The sequence below is a fragment of the Meleagris gallopavo genome, chromosome 2 (assembly GCF_000146605.3).
Source record: "Meleagris gallopavo isolate NT-WF06-2002-E0010 breed Aviagen turkey brand Nicholas breeding stock chromosome 2, Turkey_5.1, whole genome shotgun sequence".
In the NCBI taxonomy this organism is placed as follows: domain Eukaryota; kingdom Metazoa; phylum Chordata; class Aves; order Galliformes; family Phasianidae; genus Meleagris; species Meleagris gallopavo.
In genome coordinates this window covers 64,226,973-64,248,703 of record NC_015012.2, presented here as the reverse complement: position 1 = coordinate 64,248,703, position 21,731 = coordinate 64,226,973, and the positions used below count along the sequence as shown (strand labels likewise).

The window sequence follows — 21,731 nt, the reverse complement described above, 5'->3', positions numbered from 1 at the left end:
TTGGTTGGTTGGTTGGTTGGAGTTTCACAAACAAGTAAGACAAAGCTATTCCAGATGATGATACTTGGTATCCTTACAACTAAGTTATCAGAAAAATGTCAGTGAGCTACAGACAAAGTAACCAAGGGTACAGAATGCAGTAGCACAATAGTAGAGCCCATGGCCTTCTGCGGAACTGATTCAGATGACATATAGATGCCCACAAGCCACTGCCATATGCAGACACGTGAGATACTCCAACGTAACTTTGACACTGGAAATAATATGGATACACACATCACTCTATTTTTTTGCATAGAAATGTCTCATTATGCTGCCTACTGTATGCTTAGTAGGCTTTCAACCTCTTGGAAGGTATTTGTTGATAAAATGTTTAAGAGACAGTCTGCACACTAATTGACTCCAAACATTTTTGCAAATTCTTTCAGGAAAAGTGAGGGCATATTTCTCTTGAAATTAGTCGATACTTGAATAAAGGAAACAGACCAGCATTCCTTAAGGTTTTCTTCCTCTGTTTTGACATTGAAAAAACACTGAGCTTGTGCTTCTTTTGTTACTAATTACCTAATTATTTATCAGTGCAGTCAAGAACTGAAATAAAAATAATGTAAGGCATTTGAAAAATCACTGTAATCCATCAAAACAAGCTCAAATCCCCTCTAAAACAGCACTAATGGGTCTTTATGGTAAAAAGAAAACATACTCCTCTGCTTGGATGGAATCGACCGGAGCCACATAATTACTGGGAATGTAACCAGTTTCGCCTGTTGTCAGGGACCGAGCCTCCCACCAGTCTCCTTCCCTGCAGAAAGAAAGGTGAGGAAAAGTGAGAGAGAGACAAGAGTTGTATGGACAGTGATATGACTGCTAACAGAACTGGCAGGTAGTAGAACTCTTAGCAGCTCCTCTCTGTATCAGGGTATACTTTGGAGAGAACCGCTTGCATCTCAACCACAAAAATCTACATATTTCTTTGCACCTATTATTATTTCAGCAGTGATTAGTAACACAGCTTCTGAATGGAGCATAATGGCAGGTTTGGTTATGGTTGAATTTGGACTAGAATATTGAAAACTGTCTCCGTAGCAATTATTCTAATGCAGAGCCTTGAGAGAGCTTATAGGAAAACTGCCAAATGGAACTCTGTCACATTCACTGCTGATTCTAACATGGCATTCAAACTTCCACAAGCATAATCCATCTGAAACTCCAAGACATCAAAAAATGTCTATGAGCATGGAATTTTAGACTGTCTTTAAAGATTCACTTCATCTTTTTGGTTCCTTCTCTTGGTCACCTGGTGGAGATATCTTAATTAGCAAAGGACTTAGCTGCATTTTTGAATAGGTACAGCCCCAAATCCTTCTACGACACTTCAGTATTAAGGAGTCCATGCAGGACAATCTTATGGCACTACTCCATGGGGCTCAACATCAGTTTTTGTCAGATAACTGTGTCTACAGTCAGATACAGAACTGTCCTTCAGACACTGCACATTGTTGTAGAACTCCCAGCTTTAACAGATGTTAATTGCTTAGCATTTTATAGGACGCAATGATTTAGAATTTAGCACTTTGTATTTAGTTCTCAGCACTAGATTCACTAAAGTCTAACTCCTACTGCTAGAACAAACATTCTCTTTTCTATTTCTGGACTGCTTAGAAGCTAATTCTCAGTTTCTCTCTCTGTCACTCTGTCACATTCAGCCTCTTCAGTAAGCAAGCAGTCACAGAAATCACACTGACTGGGCTATTAGAAGTAGGCAGGAAAGGCTGTGTGAAGGTGAGCTCTTACTTTTCATTTTCAACTCCACTTTCTCTAACAGCTTGAAAGAATATGGAAAACAACTAGAAAACAGTTGTGATGGATCAAAAAATAATGTTTTCAATTCTACAGCTCAAAAAGTGAATAAGAACTAACTTTTCTAGATGCTGGCAGCTGTCACCATTTTAATACATATTATGTGCATTAGCATGTCAGGCAAATGGCCCTGTTTATGTTCCTAACTTTTCCAGCTGAAGTGCTAACACTACTACCATATGCTGCTGTAGTTGATTTCTGAGAGATTATGCCATATGATGGTTGACAAACAGTCCAGCTCCTTCACAGCAGTTAGAAACAGCCAGCAGAACTGTACCATCATCACTAGCTCTTTTCCTTACTGCACAGACAGTCCACTAGATGGAGGTATCTCATCGTATCTAGGGAGGGAAAAAGACGTGCCCTACATCAGAACAACAAGAACACCCCTCTCTGCTTTGGCAGGGAAACCTAAAATCTCTCAAAGCACTGCCAGAAAGGAGGAAGAATACTATCTTTTTTTCACAGCTCCTAATTTTAGACACCCACCTGACAAACCCAGGTTAGGAGAAGACTACTCAATGGAGCTAGTCAGAGTACGGCGTGCAAGAGTGGCAGTGGAGATGGTGATAGTGGGGTGTTTCTGGGCTCTAAAGTCAGTCTCTGCTCCAAACCACTCCAGAAAAGCACCAGAAAAGCAGGGATACCCTCTGTATGCCTCTGTTCAGGTCTTGCTGACCTGAACTTTTCACCCAAAGCACAAATCAAATTTCATTTGTTCAGAGTTATGAAAAACCCGACCCCTTTAAAAATTCCTGAAAAACTGGTTTAGTGCACTTTTGTGCTTCCTGGTTGCAAGCAGAAAGGGCACTCTAAAAAAATGGGCTGCTTTCATGTTGTTTCTGATAGAAGTGAAGAGATGAAGCATTCTCACAGAAAACTGTCCTCTAGAGATTCCCAGCCTTGCTGTCAGTACTCCATAGGCATGATTAGGTCCAGTGGTTATAAGCAGAGTAGGCTGAGCTGGGAGCTGAGCTTCTAAATCCCTACAGGAAAGTCAGTAGTGCTTGTATTTTTTTTTTTTTAATTTTTTTTTCTCTTAAGTAACCTTCCTCCAGGCAGTAACTACTTGCATCAAAATGCCTGCACTGCAACGACCTGCAATCTCTCTGTCCCACTGACTCCAAGTGTCATTGCATCACAAGTCCCTGTGAGCACCCCCTAGTTTCATCAACTGGTACGTGTAAAGAATTTATAATGCATGCATTATCTGCTCATTTCAAGTTATGGCACAGTTCACATAACATTGGGAAAGCAGCAGGCAACATGAAAAAAAGGGATAATAGGTTAAAAAGAATTTTTTTCCAAGGGGTAATTTAAAAGTAGAGAGGTTTTTAAACTGCTCCTCTCTCTACAAGTTGTAACTGAAGTTTCTGTGCTTTCATCTACATCAAAGCTCTTCAGCTCCTTGGCTTCATGAAATATTCCACAGAATTACCTGATTTAAAATTATTATTTTTTAACTTTAATTCACATTGAACCAACTCCAACCTTGGAGTTGTTCTATTAAAATGAACAGGAACTACACCAGGGATGAGCTTGCCTCACTGTCACACAGTATAAGAAATAAAAATGAGAAAAATATCAAAAAGCCTCTAAAAACTACATATTTGGGGGTTAACCCATTTCTGCCTATACATGGTAGCAATACTGAATGTAATACTTAGCCTTCAAATTTAAGTTCTGAGCCAAAAATTACAAGATGTTCTGATATAGGTCAATAGCACAGTAATTTTCAGATGTTATTTTTAAATTGCTTTGGGATTTTTTTTTTTCCTCTGGACAGTTAATAAAATTAATTTTAAGTTGACGATTTCCAGGATGAAAATGTGGCTTTCATGCAAAATGCAACTGTACAGTGATGCGTTTTCATTTCACTAACTAGCAAGCTCAGAATATATCACCTACTTTAAAGAACTATGGCTTTTAAACCTATGTTGACATGCAAGTCTGTGCAATTTCTCCTTTGTGAATTGGTTTTTAGCTTGTTCCTGTGCAGAGACACTTGCATCAGCTTGTAGAAAGTGCTAGTACAATCTTGTAGAATTTCTATTACTTCTGGTAAAGCTCACAACTGGTACTCTCAGTTCTGAACATGTAACAAATGTTTATTTTTGAAGTAAAGCTGCATGCGGTTGAGTTTTTGTTTCTCTAAAATAAAGCACTTTAAAAGCAAAGGCAAGTAAATAAGCAGAATAAAATCTCTACATATCTTGAATGTCCAACATTGTATTTTACAAATAATGTAGGAAGATAAATATAATTGTCAACATTGTAAATTTCAAAATATTAAAAAGCTTATTTCCAAGCCTAAAACTTACGAGCTGTTAAGAATTTGAAATTTTTCTCCTTTGTGAAAACTTAAGTCATCTTCTGTTCTTGCTTCATAGTCATAAAGCGCCACAAAAAGAGTTACACCTGAAGAGGAAGATAAGTGAGTTACATTTCAACACCAAAAACAGAAGGGAAAGGAGCTTCAGGAGGCCAGGTGACTAAGCCGAATGTAGACCATTTCAATTGTTGAGGAGCAAAATAAACTGAAGCCTCTTGGTATCACCTCCTGCTAATCCTTGTGTTTTTATGCAGCCAGTGGGCATACCACCTCCTTCAGTTTGTAGAGGTAGCAGTCCTCTTGGTTTGGTGGCCACACACAATGCAAACATTTCAAATAGGCAAGGAGGTTTTGAAGGGAGTGTAGACATATCTACATGAAGAGTTTCTTATTAACCTCTTGAGGTGGCTTAGACCACACTTTCCATTCCCTGATAGAGGGATGAAGTAGTCAGTTGGACATGTATACATAATTTCTCATCCCCCAAGTGAAATACCATCTGCAGCTTGCAAGGGTAGCGATGAAGACCCAGCTCCATTCCAACTGCAATCTTTGCAGTAATTAATGAGGTAACTTTTTCCCAAAGCATGCCAAGACAGCTGTGACCCTGGCATGATAATGTGATTGATACTTAACAAGTGCAGCAAAACAAGACTTTGAAACTCACCCGTTCCTCCTCTTGTACGTAGTGTCCCTGTATGAGAGGAGGAATTGACTCCACCAAACACTGTCAGTCCTTGGCCTCCCGTGGCATGGAAGTTGTTGTAGTTTGGAATTGAAGTCACACCAAAGCTTGGATAGTGCTGTGGCGTGGGATCTGTGCCATAGCGGTAGCCTGAGCTTTGTGTTAAACTCCCATCCCTCTCGTCAGTCAGTTTTGTTGCCTCTTTGTCCTTACATTGCACACAGCCCATTATCTAAAATCCTATGGGAGGAAGGAGAAAGACAGGTATTAGCACACTTATGAGCACAGGTCTCCTTCAAACCTACTTATGATGAGGATCAAATTAAGTTCACTACTCAAAAGCTGATTTTTGAAAACAAACCCAAGAACCTGCTTGAAAATAAACAGCAACATACTGGGTAAGCTCACGACACATTCTTCCTTACCAGGGCCAGAGAAGGAGGCCCTATCTTTTCCTATAGCAGCCTCAGATCTCTGACCATCTGTTCCAGAAAACTGCCTGCATGGAGGCAGTTGGAGAAAGAAACCTCTCTTTCTTGCCCTTTGAGCCAGGACAGAACAACCAGAAGACAAAGCCACAGCCAAAAAGTATAGCTAGAGCTGTTCAGGTCTGCCTCCAGAGCAAGGCACTTAACTCACTGTTCACTTCTGATATTGCCAACCATGCAAGAGCTTCTTTCATGTAAAGGCAGTGTGGCCTTTTTTTCTTTGCTGGAGCTCTATGTGCCAGACAGAAAAGCAGAAACAATGAGCCGATAGTTATCACAGCACAGGAAAGGAGGAGTGAACTCATCAGATAACGCATTTAAAACAAAAGTAATGCTCTTTTATGCAATACTGAACTGAAGGATAAAACATCTTGATGCCAGATGCTGGGATAGCTGAAAATATAAATGAGCTAAAAAAGCTGAGAAAGTTTTGGAGGAAATAACATGGTATATGAATACAGCCTCAAAGCACAGGTCTTTGACACGGGGAAAATGAGAATGTACCCTTTGGAAAAATTTGCTCTATGTTTTTTAATTCTCATAATCTCATATTCAACATCCTCATGGGGCACTACCAGGGCCTGGGGTAATAATCTCTTGTAGTGTTAACTGCAGACAAGTTAAGAAACTACTTCTGTGTAGGTAGAGGGAAACAGAGGATGAACCACCACATTTAGACTCAGCCTTCAGAGGTCAGCTCTGTTACCTGGTGTTATTTTTCCTCTGTAAGCTCTGATGTTGAATTCATGTACTGATGCTACTGAACTCCTTGCTATTGATGCTAGCTGAATCTTGCCACAAGATAAAGGTTTCTGAAATTGAAGATGATGGATCTAGGGAATCAGATATCCATCTGTATGGACACTTAATGTGAACAGGTGCAGTGAATCTTACTGCTTGGCACAAACTGTGCTCTAGACATTAGCACTGCAAAGAAAAAGCAGTGACAACAGAAAAAAATCTTCAAAAAAATTGAATTCCTAGGCATAGTTTCTCCAGAATATATAAGTAGGCAAGCAGAAAATGCACAGCACAGAAAAAAAAAAGTATAGCAAAGCACATTTTTCTCCCCTTATTTCTTTTTACATTTCAGCCAATATCCGTCACTTAGAGTAAATAAAAAGCATATCCTTTTTCAAATATCCTCATTTTTCTGTAGCTGCCAGGCTGGCTATTTTGTATGCTTTACCCCAACATCAACACAGGAAATTAGTTTTGACAAACTCCTGGGATTCAGAAAAAGCATATTCCTCTGCTGCTAACACTTGAAAAATTATGCAGTAGCTCCCTGTTGTCTGTGACAGTTCAGAGACACCTTCAGAGATACCCTCTCCTTAAGTCTAACCTGCCTAATTAAAAACCCCTTCTGTTGAAGGGTATTTTCCACAGTTTGAAGATACTGTCAGTTATTCTGCAAGCCTCTTCAGAAAAACAATCTTCATTTTGATATATTTCCCTGAGCTATATTGCTTGCAGTTAGCACACATCTACTACCTTTCAATCCTAGCTCAATTTGAAGGTATCCTTTTCATCTTTCTCCATTTCTCTGAGACATATTGATCAGTCCTCAGTTGCCCTTACCAAATCTTTAGAGCTGGGGCTGGAGATACAGAGTTCTGTGCTGGGGCTTGAGGTTGTCCATCCCTAGGACTGGCAGTGACCCCAGGGGATCCCACAGAGACCACACCGGGTGAAAAGGTGTCCAAGTCATCTTTCGTAGTATCACAGAATAGTTTGAGTTGGAAAGCACCTTAAAGATCCTCTAGTTCCAAACCCCATGCTGTGGGCAGAGCTGCTAACCACCAGATCAAAGCACCATTCAACCTGGCCTTGAACGCCTCCAGGGATGGGCCATTCACAGCTTCTCCGGGCAGCCTGTGTCGATGCCTCACCATCCTCTGAGAGAAGAATTTTTTCCTTGTATCTAATCTAACTCTACCCTCTTACCTCATGTCCTAGCACTTGAGTGCCCTTGTAAAAAGTCTCTCTCCAGCTTTCCTGTCGGCCACAATGAGGTCTCCCTGGAGCCTTCTCAGAGCTGAACAAACCCAGCTCCCTCAGCCTTTCCTCATAAGCGAGGCGCTCCAGCCCTCTGAGCATCTTCGTAGCCCTCCTCTGAACTCACTCCAACAGCTCCATATCTTGTGCTGTGGGGCCCAGGCCTGGATGCAATACTGCCAATGCTCTCTCATGAGCAGAGCAGAGGGGGACAATCACTTCCCTGATCTGCTGGCCATACTTCCTTTGGTGCAGTCCAGGACACAGTTGGCCTTCTGGATCACACGTTGACAGCTCATGTTGAGCTTCTTACCAACCAACACTCCCAAGTCCTTCTTCTTAGAGCTGCCCTCAATCTGTTCTCTGTCCAGACTGTATTTGTGCTTGGAATTGTTCCAGTCCAGATGCAAGACATTGCATTTGGCCTTTTTGAACATCATGAGGTTTGCACAGGCCCACAGATCCAACTCTCAAGCATGTTCATGTTGCCCTGGATTGCATCCTTTCCCTCCCTCTAGACTACCGACTTTGCCACTCAGCTTGGTGCCGTCCATACTTTGTGTGAGCAGTGAATAACTCCATGCTGTTTTTGCCCACCTACATGTAAAGCTTTCCTGGATTCTTTTGGATCCCCAGAAACACAAGGGAGCCCAGCAGAATCACAAGGAGAGCAGTGGACCTGCAGGATGAGAGCTTGTTGCAATGCAGTCAGTACAAGGGTAGCCCAGTGCAGTGTGTCGAGTTGGAGGGATGAGTCAGGGACATGTTTCTTGGACCTGAGCACAAGAAGCAAGACTCAGGAGGCTGAACATAATGCTGCCGCACAAGGTGATGCTGTGAGGGAAATCCCCTGTCAAGAGTCTCAGATGGAGATGAGCGAGCTATTGAAGTACTCTGATTAAGAGGTGCAAGTGCTGGCACATATATATTCATTCACTACAAACCAGTGGAGTGTTAATGTAGGCTTTTTACTATTTAATGCAGAATCTCAGGAGCCTTTTTGTTGGATTGAAACCTTACCTCCCTGTGAAACTCTATCACCTCCTCCCTCTCCCCCTCCAGCTCCCTCTCTCCTCTTACTTGTTCCCATGTGCTTTCACTGGAAAAAAAATGTAGAAAAGAAAGCAAAAGAACGAAAGAAGAAAAAAATACGAGAAACATAAAGTTTCAGAGAGTACTGGGGACGGCGAGTGCAAGAAGAGGTTTTCTTGTAGCTGCTGCTTTTGCAGACATGAAAATTTATGTATGAGAGAATCATTTTTCAACTAGTACTATCACTCATTTGCAAGCTTTCAGCTGAACAGGTAAGATTTCCCACAGAAATCTGGGAAGATTTCATGTACCAAGTCACAAGAGCTATCACAAACCTAAACATTTCATTTACTCATTCTAGTCAGTTGATGATGAAAAAGTTAAAATCTTCCAAAGTATTAATTCAGAAAAAAAGTGAATAAGCCAGGAGATAGCACACGTGTACCAGTAGTCTTAGAAAAAAAAATGGTTCGGGGATTTCTTTTTATAAGGAATAATGTGAATAGAAAAACAAGGAATTATCACTGCTTTGATTTTTGTTTGGGTTTTTTGCTCCTTTTCTCTGCACTGGCAGCATACAGGGAGGGAGAATTTGATGCAAAGTTGGTGACTGATAGAAAGGCTTTTTCTTTCTACTGTCCTTTTCCACTTTGTCAGTGTCCACACAATCCAAGCATAAAGACTGCTTGAATGTAGTCTGTTGTAAAATGTAAGAGATGGTGTTAACGTGCATGCAACTTTTCAAGCCAACTCCTTTAAAGTTGTCTATTCCTGGCTGAAAGACTGCAGCCAGCTACTTTATATCATGGGGAGTTTACTAAATGTGAGAGAATACATGTGTGAGTGCATGCTTCAAGAGATTTCAGCTAACTCAGGCTTTTCATAGACAATAAATGTAAACTCCATTCAGCATCAGTCTTTACATGAATGAATGGAGTCCAAAAACTAATCTCCTTCAGTATCACAGAGTGTTGTTATTCAGCCAGCACTGAGATCACCAAATCTGGAGCTGTTTTACACTGAATTCTAAGGAGACAAGCATATAATATTGTTCATCCAACATGCTGTGCAACTTATGGTAAAGGAACAAGATTTTATTCCATTTCCATTGGGAAAGACGTTTCTCAGATGTACGAGTTATAGAGTCATGCAGTGCTATCATAATTTGCCACCAATTTTGTTAAAAGGTATGTAACCAGCCTAATTAAAATTAACTTTTCTTATGCAAACATATTGATTTTATTTGTTTTCAAGATGCATTTTTATGGGAATATAAAACATGTGTTTTCATGAAAATATAAAACATTTACATGGTTTCTGAGACTTCCTCAGAGACAAATGAAAATAACCATTACAGTATTTGTCTCTTTTCTTGTCCCTCTTATATTTCTTGGACTCTAACATTTACATTGCAAGTGATCCAACATCAGCCTAACCGGAAGAGTAATTTCCTCCCACATGGTGGAAACATTATTTGACAAAGAAATAAAGGTAATTTTATTGTTATTAAGTTTTTATATACTCATTGTTCCTTAATTATGTTCAGTGCAGTTTTCTGTTTGGTGATAAAGCCTGGGAAAAGTCCAGCAGTACAAAGAAAAGCTCATTTCTCTACTTGTACTTTAAGAGCAAAATGTGACATATGTGAAAAATAAGAAGTACTGATAAGACTTGGCCTACACAAGCTTCTGCAGTTGCAAATCATGAAGAAGAGATGGATGGGAGAACAACTAGTGTAAATTCAGTGCCTCACAGCATCAGAAGCTTTCCCATAAGGTTTTGTAACTTGTGGTTGAAACACTGAATTACAGTACCTGTTTCAGAACCTGATTTTTTTTTCTAAAAAAATAACCTTCGGGAGAAAGGGTGTTCTTAAAATGCTTGGGGGAGGGGGGGGGGCAGGGGGAGATGCAGGGGAACATCTACCTGTTCTGCATGCTCCCATGTGCTGTGGGGTGAAGAGATAGGGAGAGTGTGGAGTCTGCAGGGCTGTACTCTTCTTTCTCTCCACAGCTTTCTGTGGAGAAAATCTCTATTTTCTGGAGAACTTCTTTCAGTGAGAGATATGAAAGGGAAAGACTGGTTGAATGGTAGCTGTCAACTGTCTTTTTCTGACCAAATCTTACAAATCTTGACAGGAAAGCACCAGCAGGAAAGTTGAATTAAAAAACAGTCATGTTGAAAAGGAATCAGAAGAATAAAACCTTTGGCTTTTATTCAGTCTCTGTGGTACTTGCTAATCAAACCAGGCTTGCATCCAGTATGGCACTGAACAAAATATTCCCAAAGGGATATCTTCTTGGTGTTTCATGTTTCGCTGAAAGCACCACAGCATATCAGACTGTGACATCAAATAAGCCAAGTTTCATGAGTTGCAGTAGGATTTAATATTCAAAATGCCACATTCTGGGAAGATGCAGAAAGAACAGGCTTTCCAAGAATAAGAACTACAAGAACTTTTGAAAGAGAATTCAGCTTTCCGTGGAATGCCTCCTGCGGGCCAGAGAGAGAGAATAATCAACACAGAAATTTACCCTGAAGTTGGAATTGTTTTACTTTTCACATCACCATCAGTAGATCCCTGGAGAGAAACTGAGGGAGTAAGTATTTTCAAACACAAGTCTTAGACACATTAAAAAATCTGGTTTTCAGAAAAGTCTTGCTCACTCACTTTGAGTATTACAATAAGTCATTAGGAAGGCTGCCCAAGATGGGCAACAAACAGGCACTTAAAACTTGTCCTACAGAGAATTTTCAAGCTACTTGCTCAATGACCTTTCTTTGAATTAGGTGTACACTGATAGTAATATTTTGGATGCGCAGAATCTGTTTTCAGGGCAACATGTGGAATAGCACTAAAAAACTGGTCAGAGCAGATCTGTTAGAGGACTGCCTCCATCCCAGCTTGACCAGTGATTCAGCAACTTACAGGAGTCAAAAAGATACAAAAAAATGTTGTAAAATGATTGGAACTGTAGTGTATTCATTATTTCTCAGGGTGATAGCTTGCTGGTTACTATATATATATATATACACACACACAATTCTTATCAGAACCACTGTCACTAATGGCTGAATCCAGAAAGAAGGGAGGTTTATTGCTGTGTGATAGATTTGGTTCAGCATTAAAAGGCGACTGGGGATTTGTGTAGACCTCCTGCAAATCTACATGTATGTGCTCAGTGCCTGTCATACCGCATTAAAAAATGGAAATCAGAGAAGATGCAATCCTAGTACTGGGTTTTCTGTGACTATTAAGAATACGCACACACACACAGTGTGGTATGCCTGAACAAAAGGCCTGAAACAACAGGGCAAAACTTTGAGTTGAGTATTAGCAGGATCAATGAATTCATTGAAACAGCATTTTTGCAAGAAAACAGCACTGAAAAATGCTTAGGCTGCTTTCATTTGTTTTTGAAGGGAATCTTTTGAAGCTCCACGACCAGATTCTCCTTCAGTGGGCTGAGCAGAAAAATCTCTGCATTTTAATTGCTTGTTTGCCTGCAGCAGCCCCATGCCTGGCAACAGGAGCAGGCAGTGCTCAGTGTCAGAGAACTTCCATCACAGGAACAGCAGGAAGAGTGGTTTTAGATGAACTCCTGCTGCCGTACTGCCGGCCCAAAGCGAATACTGGAGCGCCCTTGCTATTGTTTCTTGTTGGCATAAAGTTGCTGTGGAAGACTTCTGTAATAAGTGTCAGAAGCCCTCAAGGGAACCAGCAGCTCCCATGGTCATGAGATCAGTAGGACTGGCAGAGAGCTTTGGAAGGGCGCTCTCTGTCCTGCCGTTACTCCCCACTGGAAGCATGACTGGGACATGGCCTTGGGAATGGCACCTTCCTGACATGACAGGCCATGTTTAAGTTGCAATATGTCTGCAAATATAGCTGCTCTGTGCTTGCCTTACTTCCTTGCCTGCTTTGGGATCCAAGATAAAAGTCACACAAAATGAGACTTGTGCTGTTTCTTGCATGTTTAGTTTTGGGCAGCCTTTGAGGCCAGAACTAACAAAAGGCAGTGCAAGATGAAGGATTTCACTGAACTGCAACCAGACTTGCTTTCTGTCAGAGGCTGAGAGCATGATTCATGGGGCAGGATCACTGAAAGCCAGTGATGAATTTTCTGACAGATCTATCACCTTGCTGGTCATGCTCAGTGGGTACAGTACCTCTCCGACCCCTGTGTCGCTTCATAGTAAGGGAACTAGACAGAAGTAGGTCACATTTATTAGAGGCCAGAGAAGAAAAAGGAAGTCAGTGCTCCAGTTGGGCAGGAGAGACAAGAACTGCCTCCATGCATGGTGCTGACTGGAGGGCTACTGTGGTGGGGCTGGTCAGAGGCTGGCTGGGGAGGGTCACTCGGAAGACCAAAAGGTCATTGTGGCGTTACCACAATGTGGCCACAATCAAAAGCTCCCCAGTGCAAATGATGAAAGAGCAGGAGATGAACCCTCCCAGCTGCCATCAAAAAGACACTCTGCCACCCTCCCTGTTTCCTAGCTTCTCTGCCAACTGAGTCTGTGAATGTTATGGCCTTGTCTTTTTCAAATACAGCAAATTCTTTTCCATTCTCTGTGATATACTCCTTCCAGGAAAAAAAAAAAACAAAACCAACAACCCAGAACAGAACATACAAAGTAATTAAAAAAAAGTCTCACCCTGAAATCTCTTAAAGTAGCAGTAACTGAGTTACACCTTGTGCAGTGTTAGGGTACTGATTTCTTTAAAAAAAAGGATGCCCTAGAAAAACGCAGAACGGGAAGATGAATTATGAGGAGATGCTCTCCCAGGTTTTTTCTTTCCCCACCAACATCCAAACTTCAGATGCAATCAAAAAGAAAGAAGTTTACTTACAGCCAAGTGGATAAGGAACACCCACAGGTTCTGCATTCACACTGAAGAGCGAGTCAGACACAAACCTTCAGCTAGGATTTCTTTCCTTTTTGTTGTTCTTAAGATGAGTTCAGGGAAGTTTTGAAATTAACAGTTAAAGGCAGCAACTACACACAGTGAACACACAGCTTACTCTGCAGTGAAAAACACAGAAAGGATGGGTCTGTCCTCGGCTCTGAGTAGCACTTAAGAAGACAATGTAAATTCAGTAGCATGATTTCAAGCTACATTCCTCCTTCATCAAGTTGCTTGTGGTAGCTCTATTCAGCAGCTGAGAGAAGTGGGTGGATGGCCTGCATAAGCATTTTGAGCTAATGTGCCTACATTTTAAAGTGCCTTTTAAGTATATAAATTAGAAATCCTCTATCAGAAGAACAACTGCTGCAAATGTCAGAAGCATTTTATCTTGGAAAGAGAAGAAGTGAAACAGTGTCTCCTCTGATTTCCTATTTCTTCCCCTACCCCCCCGCCCCAAGAGAACTGAAAGATGATTGCAGGTTGATGCACACTGTTCTGATTTTTTTTCCTCTCAATTCTTATTTTTAGAATCTACTCAGGATTAATGGGTGTTCATCTGATTCACAGCATGGGAGCTGCACAGAGGGGAATGCAAAATGTGAATACGGATGGATAGGGAAGAGAAGGGAAAAGGGGAGGTGAAGAAATTTTGCCTCTTTGCTTGTTTGAAACATATAAGATGCATAGAGAAAGATTTTCTCTTAAAACAAAAACAAACAAACAAAAAACACCATTGCTGCCTCCTCACCCCTCTTTGCCTTTGCACAAATATCTCTGCCTTGCGTGACTGCTAGTTTGTTACAAAAAAAATCAGAAGCTGTGACAGAAACAAAACGTGAGCAAGCTGAGTCTCAAACAAGAAAAAGATATGCTTTGAGAACATTTAAGACTGCTCCTTCCTGAAGGGGCACACATTTTGCCTAGGTTACTAGGTTACTGCTACTATTTTAGAAATGTTCCTTAGATTCCCTATTTGACTGGACCCTCCTTCCTAAACAGGAGCAAAAATTTGCCTGAGGCCAGGTCTCAAGAAATCTCCAGTCTTCTCACCAGACCTGCAAATGGCTTTAGCTACAACAGCAAAAAAAACTTGAAGGTGGAGACCCCAGAGAAGAAGGAAACCATGTGGTGAAAAAGGCAATTGAATAACTGGAGCATTGAAGTCTGTCAGTAGTGGGAATGGACTACAACTCTGCCTACACTGACACAGAAAAAAATAGTGCTATAAGTGAGACCTATTTTCTCAAATCTAGCTGTTGCCACTGTGGTTTCACTGCTTAACAGCTGAGTTACCTTAGGTAAGAGTACTAGGTCTGGCTGGGATGGAGTCAATTTCTTCACAGCAGCTCATCGGTGGCCATGCTTTAGATCTGACCAAAACAGGCTGATAACACACCAGTGTTTTAGTCTCTGTTGAGAAATGCTAGCACAGCATCAAGGCTTTCTCTGTTTCTTACCCTGCACCCCCACAGTGAGTGGGCTTGGGGTAGGCAGCAGGGGACACAACTAGGACTGCTGACACAAACCAACCCAAGGGAACCATGCTCAGCGATAAGCGTGGGGGGGGAGTTTTCTGAAAACAGCTGTTGCTCTGAGGCTGGCTGGTATTGCTCTGCTCGTGGGAGGTGCTGAGGGAGTACTTTTGCATCACTTGTTTTCTTTTTATTTCTTTCACTTATTAAACCATTTATATCTCGACCCGTGAGCTCGCTTGGCTTTTGCCCTTCTGTTTCTCTCCCCTTTCTTGCTGGGGCACAGTGAGTGAGTGTCCGGGTGGGAGCTTAGCTGCCGGCCAGACTCAGTTCACCACAGCAAGCAATGTGGACATCTGGTTGTTCCCAGCCTGGAAAATAACTTCAGAGTTATACAGGTTAAACCACATTAACCTGATGGTCAAGAGCTGGAATGCAACCTGGAGATGAATTTGGATTACCAGATTACATACTGCCATCTCTTCCATTTTGAAGAGAGATTTTGAAATCTGGAGAGAGAGTGCAGGAAGCTGAGACTACAGTGAAGAACATTCTGGACAATGGGACAGAGAAGGATACAGGTCCTCACCGGCACTGTCTCATGCAGAAGAGTGGCAGAGCCAATGCATACAGTCCTCTGCTGTTCAGCTACAATTCCACTAAGTCCAGTTATTCTCAACTTTATTTTGCCAAGGACCCTACAAACTGCAGGTCACTTCTGCTAGGCAAAGAAGGTTAAGCTTAAAAGTGATCAGATATCAGCTAAGGGCCGTGAAAATAGATTCTGCTGTGATGAGGTGCATTTTCCAAAGGAAGTGAGCAAACAGCTGCAGGCTCCTTTCACATTGATTAAAATACCTAAGTATCACTAAGCATATGGTAGGTCTGATTTAAAGATTTATGTCCATGTCTGAGGGCAAGTAAGAGAAAGAAGGATGCATGACTTTGATTTCATCGTGAACCTGAGGTTATTTCACATACTGCAAGGGATTTCACATGATCTGCAAGGGATACTCATGTGTAGTGACTCAGCTACAGGTCAGAGCCCTGTACTTTAGATTAAAGATACTGCAGTCCCATCAGTGCAGCTACAGGCAGGAGGCCCTACTTTAATCCTTCATGGCCTAAGCAGAAAGTTGTATTGAAATAATGGACTGAATGGCAGCTGTGGATATTTAGGTTATGTGTCAGGGATGAAAATTCTTCCTATTGGCAAGGACAACAAAACAACCCAAGGCAATGTGAAAGCTAGATATCAGACATTGCACTCCCTCTGCTCAAAATGATGGACTAGTCTCTTTCAGCTCATTTTTCTATGACTCGATGAGTGACAAAAACATCAGATGTGAATATTTTTAATAATCCCCCCTTGAAGCCAGAAGAAGTGTGTTTTCGTTATTTATTTTGCTTCCTCTTTCATTCTCAAAGTTTATATGTTTAAGAGAAGAAACTGTGCTTTAAATGTGGCCTGTGAAGGAACATACATTTGCAAAGGTCTAAAAACACACCTGAAGACCCTGTTAGTCATGCAGAACAGTGTGGATGTTTGCCTAAGTGGACATTTGCTCAACCTGGCATGCAGGATTATTTACAAGAGTGTTCCTTGACCTGTAATCCAAGGGAGCACAGAGGCCCAAAAAACCTCAGGTGGTCCACGAGCAAATAGCACATGCATGAACAAGCGAATGCACATCCTCTGGACACTGGCAGTGTCCAGATGGTGCTTGAGGTCCCCCTCCGGATCCCTGCATGCTCTCCCCAATTTAACTGGTTCTCTGAGTATGAGTGGTTATAAAGCAGTAAAGGGCCTGATAACAGCTCCAACTATCCACACCAGGAGAATGAAAAATAGCACTGCAAAGGAAGAGGCAGACAACAGAGATTTCTCTGCTTCTTCGCATTTGATACAAAAGAGATGAGCAGAACTGGACCATAATCTGGAGCAGACAGGCTCCAGGGGTTTCATTGGAAGTGAGTGCCTTGTGACTACATAACTACTTATCATTCAGGAGATCTGGAGATCCTGTCTAGACTTCCTTCTCTTCCCTCCCACCTCACACAAAAAGACAAAATCCTGAAGACTGCAGAATGTCAGACTTGCAGATCATGGGAAGAGAATGTTGTAAAGAGAAAGTGACCTCTCAATAGGAAAGGAATACACACTCCATTGATCAGGCTGGTAAAAGAAGCCAGATTAAATAAGCAACTAAAAGTACATTCAGCACAAAAGCAGGGTATCAAGCACAACATTAACCAAAGCAGAAGTTGTAAGAAGATGACCCTTTTTAGCTGTTTATGTGCTAATTACAAGCATCTATAAAAATGGATAAAACCTTTGCCTGCAGAGTAGCATTGCTAATGACTGAAAACTAATAGCTAGATTTTGGTTATTAGAATCTCAAAAAGAAATAGTTGTAATGAACTCAAGAAGTCCACTTGAAAGAGGGGAATTGACTCCTATGTCACATGTCCCATGTGTCACAAACAACATCTGTTTGAGTGGCCAAGAACTTGAAAGTAATCTTGGATATTTATGAATTAAGATACATTCAGGTTGAAGTATTACCTGGAATGTTACAGATAGCTGAAATCACAGAACAGGAGGGAACGACTGGCTTCTTCAGTGTCTCTTGCCAGTAAGCTGACCTTTGTCAGTGAGTCATACACAATACGGGCCTTGCAGTACCAAGGGGAATGGAGAATTCAGAATTGTGACCATGGCTTCAACAGCAAAAATTACACAGCACATTGCTAAATCCCTTGGTCACCCTACCACATCAAGCACAGTGGGACTTGGTGACTTGCTCTCTGCCCCGGACAGGGAAAGCAACACGCAGGAGCAGCAGTGCTCGCACAAGTGCAGTGTCATGCTGGCCATATGACTTAGATGGTTAACAGAGGAACTAGACAGTCCCTACTGTAAATCTTGTGTCAGTAGAGAACAAATGATCACAAACCAGAAGGTTACTTGTTTACACAGAAAAGGACTGATGGTTTCTTTGCAAATAACTAACACAATCTGCCATCAAATCCAGACCATTAAAATTTTAGACAATATATAAACACAAACTGTTCATCTATACATAAATTAAAAACAATGTATGCTTTCTGAGAGGCATTATCAAAAACTATAGCAAATGAGAGTCAAATCAGGCTGGAGATAGAATTTAAAGAAAATTGTTGATGTCTGCATATAGTTTAAGACATTTCCTAAATGTCTAAAATGTTTCAACCATGAAAAGAAAACTATACTAGCTAAAAATAACATACAATGAAAAATCCAACAACTGGGCTTAACTAGGGAAGTGAAAAAATACGTGTTATATATAAAATCAAAACACGAAGGAGAAAAGATAATAACAAGAAAAAATAAAGATTACATAAAGGACGCAAGAAAGTACTAGAAAAAAATGAAAACAGATAAAATGAGATTTGTGATTTTTCATTCTTATAAGCAGATTATAAAAGATGGTTCCCAAACAATAAAAGTGGGAGTAATTCCTAACAATACGTCAGAGGCAGAAGTCATTTAGTAAATATTTCTGATTAGCACACAGGTAAAAGTCCTGGTGTTATTTTTATGATCATGACAAAAAAATTTCCATCTACAGTAGCACCTAGCAGTGGTACAAGATTCAGGGTGTTTCAAATTCATTGTCTCAGAAGCTTTTGGAGAGCTAGCTTTTGAGCTACTGCTCTGCTTCTAAAGTAGTTCTGGGCTGCTGGGGAAGTAGTGGGGACAAGAAGGTGGCTCATGCTGGGTCAATGTTTAAGAAGGAAAAAAGGTAATTACAGGCCAGTTGGCTTGTTTCCAGTATTTTGCAGAGGTTAGAACAGCAAACACAGGACTAGATTAATAATATATATGCTTTAACAAAGCTCTATAATTAAAGTCAATCAACTTGGCTGTAAGAAAAACAGACCCTGTCAAACTAATCCGATGTAATTTCATACAAACATTACAAGTTCACATGATGAAGGCAGTGCTGCTGACAGTATTAGAAGTCTAAGTCATTTGACTCAATCTGCAGAATATCAAAGAAATTGAACGCTTTGTAGTTCATGTGGAATTTGCTCCATCCATTCATCTATTCAGAGCAGGTGTCCATATATGGAGAGTAATATGTGCGGTCATGCAAAAAAGTCAAATATATTTTATGATGAAGTCATGTCTGAATCCACAGTCATATTAGATGTATTAAAGAGGTGATAAATGAAAGAAGTCCAAGTGTAACTGTAAATGGGAAACTATTAGAGAACAAAAGGATTCCTATTGGCTTCCCACAGGAACTAGTGACCGTTTATTTGCTATTCAATAGCCTCATCAGCAACATGGATTAAAGTTAAGTAATTACAGTTAGATAACAAGAATGGGGACAGCAAAAAAAAAACAACCAACAAACAAAAGTACAAGTCTGAGACAGAGTAAGAGGAGATCAGAAAGATGGGAGTGAGCACCCAATATAGGTGTTAATATGGCCAAGTGTAAAACCACTGTATTAGGAAAAATAATGGAGGCCATACTTACAGGATGAGAGGGAGAGAGAGGACTCTATCCTCTGAAGCAGAGACTAAATATGAGACCAGGCGTCCTGGTGGGTGATCAGCTGAACATGGATTCCCAATGAAACGCTGTGGCCAAAAGGGCTAATGCAAGCCTCAGCTGTAGAAACAAATGAAAAACAAAAGATGAATATGTAGGTTATAGTAACTCTGTACTTGACTCTTGTTCTTCTTCTACTCGAATAACGTAGCAGGTTCTGCTATTTCATTTTTTCAAATAAAGTGTTGAAAAAAATGAAGCATGTCCGGAAGAAAAAGACTAAAGCACTGAAAACAATGAAGAGCAGAAGATTTCATTATAAACAAAAAAGATTGAGGGAAAATGTGTTATTTTGTTCACAGCATAGGAGTATTCATCTGGGAAATAAATTTGATAACTGTAGGGTCTATAGCAAAAGTGGAAAACTCAGCGGAACTGGAAACGAATCCAATCCAGACTGCAGGGGCTCTTTTTTTTTTTTCTTTTCTTTTAATACTAATGATCACATAGGGGTTGTTAATCACTAATTAACCCTTCACATCACATGTGATGTACTGTCCATCTCTGCCAAGTTGTGAAGATGATTATGCTTGATTTAAGGATGAACATCCACTCAGCTATGGTTAGCGGGACCTCTAGTAGATATCTATAGCCTGCAAAAAATTGGAGGTCAGGGGAACAATCACAGCATCAGTGTCCTATGTTTTCAGTAAAAAAAAAAAAGCTCGCTCCTCTTAGGAATCCTGACAACCTTCCTGCTCATGGCACGCTGAATGACTGTAGGGAAAACTCAGTCTTTTGGGGCTGAGGTAGTGTCTTAGTATGGATGGCAGTCATCCCTTTATAGGATCTGCAGACAGCTCTCTGGATTGCCACCACTTGACTCCACACAACACTTCACTGCACAAAGTTGCTGACAACTGAGATGACAAGGAAGTGACTTTCTGGAAATGGAAGAAGGCTTTACAGCTCTCTAACAACGCTCTGTAGATAGAACCTGTGAGCCCTTCTTTCAGCAAGTCACTTGATCTACTGTCTGCTGCTTACAGATAGATCCTACCCCAGGATCCCACAGCCAAAGAAGGTGACCTCAGGAAGGACTTTTCTCTATCCTGTAGATAGTTCCTTTCCCAGCCTCATTCTTTCAGGATGAACTTAAGAACCAGCTACCTTCTTCAGGAAACCTGCTAGTGTCTCTGAGCAGACACGCCTAAGCTCCTTCAGGACATGCATACCTCCTTTCCTATCACTTGCTGAGGGACCTGGAAACCTACCAAGGAAACTTCTGCTGCTGTGTTCCCAGCCTGGACGCTGGCAGGTGGGCTCCTAAGGACCTTGTGCTCTATGGAGGGCAGTGGCTACTCAATTTGCTTCTCATACAGCTTGTCAATATCTAGATTTGGTGGTTTTTAAGGACACAGCACAAGGTCTTTGTTCATGCTGTCTGTCTTTACCCAGGCCTTTGGCCAAAAATATTAATACCATCAATGTGTGGGGGGAATAAAGGCTGGGGAATGTTTGATTTGTGCCAGCTTATTTTAAGCTTCTGGGATGAACCCATCTATGATCGAATGCTGCAAAGTACATTCTGCAAATAATACATAAAATAATTTCAATTACTTGAGCTCAAACTTAGTTCACATACGCTGCCCTGAAGATTTTAAAGGCATTATATTATATAAAAATTTCATTACAGTTAATTATTCATGACTCTACAGCAAACACAGCACAGTGAAGTTGTACTACTAGGTTACAAATATAGAGGGAGCATTCCATCCTATGTAAACTGGTCAAAGTGCAGAACTTCTGTAGAGTGAACTAAACTAAAAAACTTTGTGAAAATGTTAGGGAAAAAAGTTCCATCCAAATGTAATATTTATGTACCTCTATGCGCATGCATTCACACACATGCCACCACCAAACCAACTCTGCTAAACCTGGTAATCCTATCAACAGATCTCAAGGCTCGAAAACTAATGTGTGATTGGCAATTCTTTGTTCACTGAAGAGCAAAAATTTTGGAAAAGTTGACTTTGATCAAGATTGCAGAGCTTCTAGCAGAAGATGAATCAAAGCTGGATAAAGTACAGTCTGAATAGTGCATTTTTATACCTTAATGTTTGCTGTCCTCCCACATGCATTTTTCTCCCCCTTTCCTCTGGCACATCCCCATCTACATCCTACAGTACCAGGATGTCCTGTTAAACAGTTGTGCAAGCGTGTTTGTTAGGCCTTCTGAAAGCTTGCTTATATGAAAAATGTACTATTTTTCCACTTAGACTACAAACATCACATAGCTAGAATCCACAAATTTACTTCAAAAGACAGAGTAGTTGTAGGCTAATTCCTAAACATAAATGCATAGAGACTAGATAAAAGCAAGTATCTTTAACATATGGACTGACAAAA

The 21,731-nt window shown here is 40.8% G+C and overlaps 1 protein-coding gene across 3 annotated transcripts in view; it reads right to left on the bottom strand.

Annotated features, from left to right (window-relative positions):
- The window catches only part of LOC104909850 (tyrosine-protein kinase Fyn-like), a 41,453-nt gene continuing 19,722 nt past the window's right edge, over positions 1-21,731 (bottom strand). The window contains exons 2-5 of one of the 3 annotated variants that reach the window (XM_010707528.3): positions 19,308-19,442; positions 4,860-5,117; positions 4,182-4,278; positions 1-802 (exon numbers count right to left, since the gene is read on the bottom strand). In XM_010707528.3, coding sequence (XP_010705830.1) covers positions 682-802; positions 4,182-4,278; positions 4,860-5,106 — 465 coding nt within the window. In that variant the 5' untranslated portion in view covers positions 5,107-5,117; positions 19,308-19,442 and the 3' untranslated portion in view covers positions 1-681. Of the gene's footprint in view, positions 803-4,181; positions 4,279-4,859; positions 5,118-13,250; positions 13,270-19,307; positions 19,443-21,731 lie in introns of those variants that run through there. The other 2 variants (XM_019613065.2, XM_019613064.2) reach the window with 2 other exon arrangements.